General features: G+C 39.8%; 1 protein-coding gene across 1 annotated transcript; it reads right to left on the bottom strand.

Annotated features, from left to right (window-relative positions):
- Positions 1–11,112: 11,112 nt before the first annotated feature.
- Positions 11,113–11,667, bottom strand: LOC309974426 (DNA damage-regulated autophagy modulator protein 1-like; the record flags this gene model as incomplete). Its single annotated transcript, XM_082859040.1, has 1 exon — positions 11,113–11,667. One exon carries the CDS (start codon positions 11,665–11,667, stop codon positions 11,113–11,115), a length of 555 nt encoding a protein of 184 aa, XP_082715166.1.
- Positions 11,668–12,211: the final 544 nt, after the last annotated feature.

The raw sequence follows: 12,211 nt of genomic DNA on the forward strand, positions 1-12,211 counted from the left end.
ACTAAGGATAAGGATATGAAGCAACAAGAACTCTTATACATGGGTAGAGTGCAAATTGATATAACCATTTTGGAAGATGATTAGGCATTATTGGGGTAGATAATCTGTGAGGGGCCTTTAGTGTCTGCATGTTTTTGCTGGGTATGTAAATATAAGCCCCTGATTACTCTTTATCCGGGCCATTTTTCACTTGCAATAAACATTGAGGAATGAGGCAAGCAGGCTTGTTACTACTAATTAACAAGTGTTCTTCCCTTCAGTGTTTCTCTCTGTTAACATAACCAATTGAATGTACATTCACCTAGGTTTACTTATGTTATTCCCACACCCCTGCGGAATTTGGGGGCCAGAGGAACGAACAAGAACCTGAAACTTTGGTTACTGCTTTTGCCACAAAATTTTAAAAATCTTTTGTTTCTGATCCAGGCATCTTTTATCTTCTGCCAGCATTAATAAAACGGTAATAGGTTAGCTTGTTAGGTTGCAAGTAGAGTAAAAAGACCTTTCACAGTTCTTGACAGGCATTATCTATTAAAGTTGAAAATACACATAAATTATAACCCAGCAATTCCAATCCTAAATATATACTCAAAAGAAATGCATGCAATGTGTACTAGGAGACTTGTATAAGAATGTTCATAGAAGCATTTTTTTTTTACTTTATTCCTCATACTTTTGTTTAAATTTTTTTTTAAATAAATTTATTTATTTTATTTATTTATTTTTGGCTTCGTTGGGTCTTTGTTGCTGCGCATGGGCTTTCTCTAGTTGCAGCGAGCAGGGCCTACTCCTCATTGTGGTGCACGGGCTTCACATTGCAGTGTAATGCAATGTGCAGTGGAATGTGAAGTAGAATCTCAAGTTTTCTGTAAATCTAAAACTGTTCTAAAAAATAAAGTTTATTAAAAAAAAAATCCTACCTCTCCTTCAAGGCCCATTAGAAATTCTGCCTCCTGCAAGAAACTATCTCTGTCTCCCTCAAACTAAATGAGACCTCTCCTTCCTCAGAATCCACCTTACAACACCTGTTAAGCACTTCTCATATTTTGCCCCATAAAATTATTTATAAATGTCGTTCATTTCCCCTAGATCATAATCTCCTTAATGTCAACCAAATTTATAATCTCCATATTACTTAATACAAAATTAGTTTAAAGCAAACTTTAGAAACCAACTAATCCAAGTGAAAGTAACGTTCAGTGATGGTGAGCTAATATTTCCTAAGGCAATTTTATTCTCCTTTTGAACAATTCTAATAATTAGAAAGTTCTCCCTGCTGGGTTGAAACCAGCTGCTCTATAATTTCCTCATTCATTGCATGAATGAATGAATGACAAGTTAACAGCTCTATGAGAGCAGAGACACCTGTTTTATCCAATACTGTACCTCCAACACCTGGCACAAAGTAGATACTCAAACTTTGTTTATGAATGAGTAAATGGCTGTCTGGGGGAAGGACTGAAATTTTTATTTCCTCCCATACAACTTAATTTACTGTCTAGCTAATAACAATCCACCTGATAATACATCCACAAAACATACAAGCAAACCTCATTTTATTTTGCTTCCCTTTATTGTGATTTGCAGATATTGTGGTTTTTGTTTGTTTTGATTTTTTTTGACAAATTGAAGGTTTGTGGCAACCCTGCCTTGTCAGACTATGATTAGCTTTTTTCTTTTTTATAAATATATTTTATTTATTTATTTTTGGCTGCCTTGGGTCTTCGTTACTGCGCACGGGCTTTTGCTAGCTGTGGTGAGTGGGGACTACTCTTTGTTGTGGTGCATGGTCTTCTCATTGCGGTGGTTTATCTTGTTGTGGATCATGGGCTCTAGGCTCACGGGCTTCAGTAGTTGTGGCATGCGGGCTCAGTAGTTGTGGCACACAGGCTTAGTTGCTCCACGGCATGTGGGAATTTTCCCAGACCAGGGCTCGAACCCGTGTCCCCTGCATTGGCAGGAGGATTCTTAACCACTGCGCCACCAGGGAAGCCCAGACTATGATTACCTTTTGAAAAACTACTTTAAAATGAAAGTACATACATTATTTTTTTAGATACAAAATGCTACTGCACACTTAACAGACTACAGTATAGTATGAAATAACTTTAATATGCACCAGGAAACAAAAAAACTTCATGTAACTCGCTTTATTGCTAAGGCCTGGAACCAAACCCTGCAATATCTCCAAGGCATACCTGTACAGTCATTTAAATCCTCACACCCCTCTATACAGGTTTAATAAACAATTTTAACTAATTTAACTAAACTTAGAAGGTTAACTAATTTTATGCACTAATAAGTGAGAAAGTAATTGGGGTCGCAGACCCCCAGAAGCGTACTATTAACGACTGAGAACGCGTCAGATAAACAGGGCTGAGGCAGCAAGGTTCTCTCAATCTCTCTGGGGAAACGCTCTTAGACTAGCAACCAAGCCCCACTCATCGCTGATTGTGAGCCACTCACCACACCTCCAGGTGGCCCGTTCCCTCATCTGCAAATCAGGCTGGACCCAATGGCCTCTTAACGCCTTTGCCAGGTCCAAGGCCCTAATATTCTGGGCTTCCGTCATTACGGTTTTGCCTTTCCCAAGTTTTCAAATTTAAATAAATTTAACATTGCACAACAACCTCCTATACATCGCTAACCCGTTCAGTCTCCTCCGTCATCAAGTGGGAGTCTGGCCAACAGTGGTTTTCACGGCCTCTTCGATTCTTTTTTTTTTTTTGCGGTACGCGGGCCTCTCACTGTTGTGGCCTCCCCCGTTGCGGAGCACAGGCTCCGGACGTGCAGGTTCAGCGGCCATGGCTCACGGGACCAGCTGCTCCGCGGCACGTGGGTTCCTCCCGGACCGGGGCACGAACCCTTGTACCCTGCATCGGCAGGCGGACTCTCAACCACTGCGCCACCAGGGAAGCCCCTCTTCGATTCTTTTTAGGACTTCCTCCCGCTCTCGGGAGTGGGAGGAGGGAAGAGGTTACGAACACCGCCCGAAGTCAAATATAAATCCGAGGGGTGGAAGACAGAGCTTCGGAAAAGGAGGCACTTCTACAATCCTACATGAAAAACCAAAGAAAACCCCTTTCCACACGATTCCCAAAGGAAGAAAAGGCTGGGGAGGATCCTTTCTCACCCGCCAAAGCCCTGAGGTAAAGATCTGATCTCGGCACGTGTGAGGAAAAACCACACTGGAAAAGAACCAAGAAAGAAAAACGCGAAGAACCACATTCTCGGCAGCCTCATCCCCAAGACTGCAAACACACCTGATCAGCACGGCGTCCAGAACAGCTCCGCTGCTCCCACACTTCCAGAGCCTTCCGCGAGAAGCTCCGCGGGCGGAGCCGGAAGCCCAGGCGTGTTCTCTGCGCTCGGCTGCCTCGGCCCCGTCTGCTCGCAGGGCTTCTGCGCAGCCGCAGATCCCGTGAACCACGGCCCGGTGTGCCCCGCGCTTTAGCGTAAAATTTGCTCCAACCGGTAAGAGATTAAGAAAAAGACGAGGGATTTTTCATGTTAGATTGAGTTGCCTGCAGTTGATTTTTCACAATTTTTTTAAATTCAGGCTCAATTCTTGTAGTACCACTGTGAACGTAAAATCAAGGTGACCTCTGGTTTATCCAAATTATGGTAAAAATACATTTTCATTAATGGCCGTAAATGTAACTTATAGAGGCCTTTGTATTTCCTCTTGGGACTCCATTTTTTTCAGACCTAACTGAAGCTCAGCAAGTTATTAGGCACTGGTGTAAAAATTCAAAAGTAAAGAAAAAGAAAAGCCACCATTTACCTAGAGCCTAATGGCTAGAATGCAAAACTATTTGTGTCTTACTTTATAAAATATGGGGGAGAGTGCTCCAGGAAAAAGTCCTTTGGTGCACACTTGTAATGTGGATTAATTATTCCGAGGTAGCCCTTTTGTAAGTGTGGAGTTTCCTATAACAGATATTATAATTCGGTGCCCTCTTTTGCTGCCTCTGGACAGTTTGTTAAGTCATGGCAAAACTTATTACAAGAGTCAGGACCTGGCTGGAGCCACACCTTCTGGGTTTGAGAGCTCAAGGAATTGAGTCAGCAGCTGGTGTGGGCCGGAGGACTCTCCTTGGAAGGTCCTCATGTTTCAGAGCAGGCTAATAGCAAAGGGGTAGGGGAGACATCCAAGATTAAGCATCGGAGGGTCTCCGTGGGCTGAGTGCAGGACAGCAGTTCCCTCTCCAACTGTGATACTACAAGGAGACTTGGCTGGGTTGAGAGCAGAGACTCCAGTTGTGGTAGGGAACCTGGCAAGTGCAAAGAAGGGTCCATTCTGGGGAGGGTACTGAAGTTCTGGGCAACTCACCAGAGTAGGGAGGGAAAGGAAAACTAATCTTATTGAGAACCTACTCTGTACCAGGTACTATACCAGCTGCTTTACATACATGATTCTATTAATATTCTCCATAGATGCTGTAAAATTTATGTTATTCTAATTTTAAAAATGAGAAAACTGGAGCTCATAGAGATTAAGTTATTGGGCATGATGATATAGCTAGTGAGAAAAGGGCTGGGCTTCAAACCTAAGTTGTCTAGGCCACATCCCTACCTCTACAGCTTTTTCTTAAAAGCCAGTTAGGCTTTTTAAAATTTCCACCATGCTGCAGAAATTGCTCTTGTCAAGGTCCTTGCTAAATTCAGCAGTTTCAATACTAATTTTACTTGGTCAATCAGTATCATTTGTTGCAGTTGATCACTTCCTCCTCTTGGAAACACGTTCTCCTTTGGCTTTCCCACACCATGCTCTCATGGTTTTCCTCTAACCTCACAGGCTACTTTGCAACATCCGTTATTGTTTTTCCCTCAATACCCAACCTCTTGGAAGCACCCCAGGTGCAATCCTTGGACCTCTTTTCTTATCTGGCTATATGGTTGACCCTTGAACTGCATGGGTCCACTTATACATGAACTTTTTTCAATAAATATACTGGAAATCTTTTTGGAGATTTGTGACAATTTGAAGAAACTCACAAACTGTTAGCCTAGAAATATTGAAAAAATTAAGAAAAAATTAGGCATGTCATGAATGCATAAAATATATGTAAATATTAGTCTATCTTTACATAGACATGAGTGATATTTAATGTAAAATTAATAGTGTTAGTTTTCTTACTGTTCTATAACTTTGCTTTCAGAGTTATATTACCATACAGTATGCCTCTTTCTCATAGCTGGAGAAACTGCATATCAGCCTATTATCACAGGTAAGTGTGTCTTTTTAAGTAACAATGTTTCCAGTATTGTATTATGACTATGACTGCAATAATGTATGCCATAAACATTTTTTAATGATTCATTCATTAGCGTATAGGCTAGGTTACTGTGAAGCAATTGTATCAAAAACATTAGGCTACCATAGAACAATCATATTGCTGCTTCTTTACCAATGCATGAATTGTTATACTTGTAAATAAAAATTAATTTATTTTTCACATTATCTTTTCAGTTTTGATGTCTAGTGTTAGTAATACATACAACATCCACAGTGTTTTGTATCATGTAAGACAATATTGATGTAGGTACTGACAGGTGACTCATCTTGTAAACAGATGATGGAAACTTGCTGTATCAATAAATACTGTACAGTACTGTAAATGTGTTTTCTCATGATTTACTAAATAATATTTTCTCTAGCTTACTTTATGGTAAGAATACAATATATTATATAAAATATATGTTAATCGACTGTTCATGTTATTGGTAAGGCTTCCTGTCAACAGTAGGCTATTAGTAGTTAAGTTTTGGGGGAGTCAAAAGTTATGCACAGATTTTTTTTCTTTACTATATTTTATATATTTATTTTTTTTTTAATATCTTTATTGGAGATAAAGATATTTCTTTACAATGGTGTGTTAGTTTCTGCTTTATAACAAAGTGAATCAGCTACACATATACATATATCCCATTATCTGCTCCCTCTTGAGTCTCCCTATGCACAGATTTTTGATTGTGCCCCTAACCCCTGTGTTGTTCAAGGGTCAACTGTATTCACTGTTGTGATCTCATGAACTCATGGCTTTAGATGTAATCTGTATGCTGACAAATCCCAAATTTCTATCTCCAGACTTAACTTTTCTCCTGAACTCCAGATTGGTATATACAACTACCTATTTAATATTTCCACTAACAGACATCTCAAATTTCACATGGCAAGACAACTTTTAATTTCCACCCTGCAAAGCTGTACCACCCAGAGTCTTCCCCATCTCTGTTAATAACTCACATTTTTCCTATTGTTAGATTTAAATACCTTGCCTCTCATTTACCCCATCTCACCCATCAGGAAATCTTGTTGCCTGTCCCTTCAAAATATATCCAGAGCCTGACCACCTCCCTTGTCTTAACCACTATCAACTCTCACCTGGATTATTGCATTAGCCTCTTAACAGGTCTCCTTGTTTATGTATGCCTTGCTCCCGAAAGTATTTTTCAACATAGCAACCAGGGTAATCCTCTTGAAACAGAAGATGGATTTTGTCTCCGCTCTGCTTAAAACCCTCTAATGGCTCTCAGCTTTCTCAGAATTAAAGATAAAGTCCTTATGATGACCTACAAGGCACTATGTGATCCAGTTTCCCTATTACCTAGCCAACCTTTTCTACTACTCTCTCTCACCTGCTTCTACTGTTCCAGCTACATTGGCCCCCTTCCTGCTTCTCATACCTGCCAGGCATGCTCCTGCCTCAAGGCTTTTGCATCAGCTTTTCTGTCTGAAGTGCTCTCCCCCGAGATATATTCATAACTCACTCTCCTCTTCAAATCTTAGCTGTCATCTTTCCAGTAAAGCCCACCCACCCTGACTTCCTCATTTAAAATTGGAACCACTCTTGATCTCTCTTAGCCTGCTCTATGTTTTTTTTAATAGCATTTGCCACCTTCTAACATACTATATAATGTGTGTACTTATTATGTTTATTGTTTATAGCTGTTCTCCTCTCACTGGGATGTAAACTCCACAAGAAAAGGAATTTTTGTCTCTTTTGTTCGCTGATGAATCTCTTTCATCTAGAACAATGTCTGGTACCCATTAAGCACTAACAAATATAGTCAAATACTGAAGTGTCATTCACTCTCACTTATAAAGTTCCTTCGGGTTTATGCCTCAATGATAACATATCAGACTTCATTGAATGTTAGTAGCCATGAGATGAATAGTACCAATGGAGGCCTCTATTTTTATTAAAATTCTTACCCTTATTACTTTTAGGCTTGAACTAATTTATTTCAAGCTTTGGTCTTCTGGGTTAGGGCTAACTAATTTGTCTGAGAGATATTTGCTAAAAATAAAAGTTCAACAGTTAATCCTGATAATGAGTTTTTATTCAGGAGGCTTATGTATTACCACAATTCAGTCATTTATGGAACAGATAAAGCTGTTTAAGTTGTCCTTTTAAGGGTGTCTACAAGATTCAGACCCAAATATATTGAAACTGAATACACAAATATATTTGGCAACTCTATAACAGCCCAACTCCCTGATTCACTACTCTCTAGAATGCCTACAAAGAAATATGTTCAATTTACATTTCTGTTTAGTGTCAGAACATTCCTAATTCACCAGCTGTGAGAAAGTTACGATGAAAAATTAATTCCATAGATTATTGATTCCTGGATTGAAAATGTAAAATTCAACTTGAAAGCATAGAATCAATAAGAAATAGATATTTCATAAACCTTGCAATGCCATACTTCCACATTAGTTGCAGAGTGACAACCTGTTATGAGACTGCAAAAATATGTTTTTTGTGAGATGCCTCCGTTTCAGAAGCAACAACGAAGCCTTGAATCTACTTAGTGGCTTGAACACTTGGATAGATCTAAAATAATTAATGTATTTCAGTATTTTTTCCCTTTTAGTCAATTGCAAATGTTGAACAATCATTTTCCTTTGAGGCTCCACTGCACGTTTTTTATGTTATCTGCTTCATTCTTGATGTTCCAACCTTGATGTTGTAGCCCATCAAAGGACACACACACACACACACACAGGGAATTATAGAGGAAGTTGGATGAAAGAAAAGTGGCTGTTTTCAAATAGCCCTTCACCAGTTTTCTTTATATGAAAAACTGACACGGTACTATATTCTCAGACCCTGACCAGGTATAATTCTTAAAATCATTGGATTTAGACAATTTATTGTTTTGGAAACAACAGGATCAATTTAATTAAACCATCGGATGTTTTAAAAACATCCAAAACTTTTCTGTTTCTAAATAGGTTTGAGTACGAATTTATATGACTTAGATAATAAAAACAAACATTCAGTTCTCTACTTACGCACTGAGAAAAAATTTTGCACTCTCTCACCTCACTGGTCCTATTTGTCCTCTTTGACCTAAATCTCTCCTGGTTCTCAGCTGTCTCTCGTGGTAATCCCTTGTGCTGCTGTTGGTCTAATGTGCTTATTGAGCACAGCTGTAATTCAGTGATGACTTCCTCAAGGTTTAGATATTTCGACAGATTATTTTTAGCCTCAGTCTGCAGTCATAACGTAAAAGCAACTAAGATGAAAACTGAACACACCAGCAAACAAGTAAGTCTGACAACTTAAAAATCCGTAAATTTATTTTATTTTATTTATTTTTTATTGTATATGTGAACTTTTATGGGGAATTTAAATTCTTGTTTTATAGTAGTGTGGATTAGTGAATTTTTTCTATTTTTTTAAAATTTTCTCCAACTTTTTTGTCAGTGAGCCCATAGCTGATAATGAATATTAAAACAAACAAACAAAAACCAATGTAGAACGAAAATAAATACCCCCCCAAGGGCAACAACAACAAAAAATCAAGACTTATTTTGACTATAGTCTGTAAGGTTAAAACAATGGAAAGAGAATATAAATAAATTTGGTCAAATAAATAAATCATCCTTCTAGTAAATATGTATGTTTCACCTGAAAGAAAATGCATATAATACCATCTTATTTTTTGTTTTTTTTTGTACAGCAGGTTCTTATTAGTCATCCATTTTATACACATCAGTGTATACATGTCAATCCCAATCTCCCAATTCATCACACCCACACCCCCAACCCCCGCCGCTTTCCCCCCTTGATGTCCATACGTTTGTTCTCTACATCTGTATCTCTATTTCTGCCCTGCAAACTGGTTCATCTGTACTATTTTTCTAGGTTCCACATATATGTGTTAATATGCGATATTTGTTTTTCTCTTTCTGACTTACTTCACTCTGTATGACAGTCTCAAGGTCCATCCACGTCTCTAGAAATGACCCAATTCCGTTCCTTTTTATGGCTGAGTAATATTCCATTGTATATATGTACCACATCTTCTTTATCCATTCGTCTGTCACTGGGCATGTAGGTTGCATCCATGACCTGGCTATTGTAAATAGTGCTACAATGAACATTGGGGTGCATGTGTCTTTTTGAATTATGGTTTTCTCTGGGTATATGCCCAGTAGTGGGATTGCTGGGTCATATGGTAATTCTATTTTTAGTTTTTTGAGGAACCTCCATACTGTTCTCCATAGTGGCTGTATCAATTTACATTCCCACCAACAGTGCAAGAGGGTTCCCTTTTCTCCACACCCTCTCAAGCATTTGTTGTTTGTAGATTTTCTGATGATGCCCATTCTAACTGGTGTGAGGTGATACCTCATTGTAGTTTTGATTTGCATTTCTCTAATAATTAGTGATGTTGAGCAGCTTTTCATGTGCTTCTTGGCCATCTGTATGTCTTCTTTGGAGAAATGTCTATTTCGGTCTTCTGCCCATTTTTGGATTGGGTTGTTTGTTTTTTTAATATTGAGCTGCATGAGCTGTTTATATATTTTGAAGATTAACCCATTGTCCACTGATTCATTTGCAAATATTTTCTCCCATTCTGAGAGTTGTCTTTTCATCTTCTTTATGGTTTCCTTTGCTGTGGAAAAGCTTTTAAGTTTCATTAGGTCCCGTTTGTTTATTTTTGTTTTTATTTCCATTACTCTAGGATGTGGATCAAAAAAGATCTTGCTGTGATTTATGTCAAAGAGTGTTTTTCCTATGTTTTCCTCCAAGAGTTTTATAGTGTCCGGTCTTACATTTAGGTCTCTAATCCATTTTGAGTTTATTTTTGTGCATGGTGTTAGGGAGTGTTCTAATTTCATTCTTTTACATGTAGCTGTCCAGTTTTCCCAGCACCACTTATTGAAGAGACTGTCTTTTCTCCATTGTATATCCTTTCCTCCTTTGTCATAGATTAGTTGACCATAGGTGCGTGGGTTTATCTCTGGGCTTTCTGTCTTTTTCCATTGATCTATATTTCTGTTTTTGTGCCAGTACCATATTGTCTTGATTACCGTAGCTTTGTAGTATAGTCTGAAGTCAGGGAGTCTGATTCCTCCAGCTCTGTTTTTTTTCCCTCAGGACTGCTTTGGCTATTCAGGGTCTTCTGTGTCTCCATACAAATTTTAAGATATTTTTGTTCTAGTTCTGTAAAAAATGCCATTGGTAATTTGATAGGGATTGCATTGAATCTGTAGATTGCTTTGGGTAGTATAGTCATTTTCACAATATTGATTCTTCCAATCCAAGAACATGGTATATCTCTCCATCTATTGGTATCATCTTTAATTTCTTTCATCAATGACTTATAGTTTTCTGCATACAGGTTTTTTGTCTCCCTAGGTAGGTTTATTCCTAGGTATTTTATTCTTTTTGTTGTAGTGGTAAATGGTAGTGTTTCCTTAATTTCTCTTTCAGATTTTTCATCGTTAGTGTATAGGAATGCAAGAGATTTCTGTGCATTAATTTTTTTTTAAGAAATTTTATTTATTTCATTTTGGTTGCGTTGGGCCTTCTTTGCTGCGTGCAGGCTTTGTCTAGTTGCAGTGAGCGGGAGCTACTCTTTATTGCGGTGCGCAGGCTTCTCATTGCGGTGGCTTCTCTTGTGGTGGAACATGGGCTCTAGGCACGTGGGCTTTGGTAGTTGTGGCACGCAGGCTCAGTAGTTGTGGTTCCTGGGCTCTAGAGCACAGGCTCAGTAGTTGTGGTGCATGGGCTTAGTTGCTCCTCAGCATGTGGGATCTTCCCGGACCAGGGCTCAATCCCGTGTCCCCTGAATTGGCAGGTGGATCCTTCACCACTCCGCCACCAGGGAAGTCCCTATAGCTCTGGGGATGATGGCTGCAGAGGAAACGGCAGAGGTGGCCATCCGTATGCGGCATATGGAAAGGCTGTTCCACTGGGGACATGATTTGTAAGAGATGATGGATTGCAGGAACGTGTACATAACACCGCAGACAAATGCCAAAAGGGCACCGCCATCGTGTACCATGGGGACAGCTAACTCCTGGAAATTGGCTACAATGCCCATTCTGATGCATCCCACCAGTCCTAGAACTAACGACACCAAGTTAAAAACAAGAGTGCTGAAATAGCTGCTTTGGTTTTGCTTCTCTACTATTTTATATCTTGTGTACATCGTGGCTGCACCAAGAAATGCAGAGAAGTTTATCATAAATCCAAAAATTCCACTCTCTGGAGGTGTTTTTCCTGTATCACTGATGTAGGGGAGGAAGGGGCTGATGTGCCCGGAGAGCACGGCGACCACGTAGGAGATGATGAAGGTGGAGGACGACCAGGTCACCAGGAGGATGGGGATGAAGGCCATTCCCCTCAGAAAGCACAGCATCGCACCGCTGCCAGGAGGGCACTGCGCTCTGTGGGGCCAGAACAGGGGGCTGCTCTGCGCTGCTGGGAGGCGGGGGCTGTGCACATGCCGACCCGCGGTGCGGCAGCCACGGCGTGTACAGCCACGGGCAGCCGGGTGAGAGGCTCCGCGACAGTGGGGCAGGCCTGGCCCCGGAGCTCTGTGCATTAATTTTGTATCCTGCAACTTTACCAAATTCATTGATTCGCTCTAGTAGTTTTCTGTTGGCATCTTTAGGATTCTCTATGTATAGTATCATGTCATCTGCAAACAGTGACAGTTTTACTTCTTCTTTTCCAACTTGTATTCCTTTTCTTTCTTTTTCTTCTCTAATTGCTGTGGCTAGGACTTCCAAAACTATGTTGAATAATAGTGGTGAGAGTGGACATCCTTGTCTTGTTCCTGATCTTAGAGGAAATGCTTTCAGTTTTTCTCCATTGAGAATGATGTTTGCTGTGGGCTTGTCATATATGGCCTTTATTGTGTTGAGGAAGGTTCCCTCTATGCCCACTTTCTGGAGAGTTTT

This window comes from Leucopleurus acutus, assembly GCF_964270905.1.
Source record: "Leucopleurus acutus genome assembly, chromosome: 2".
Lineage (NCBI taxonomy): Eukaryota > Metazoa > Chordata > Mammalia > Artiodactyla > Delphinidae > Leucopleurus > Leucopleurus acutus.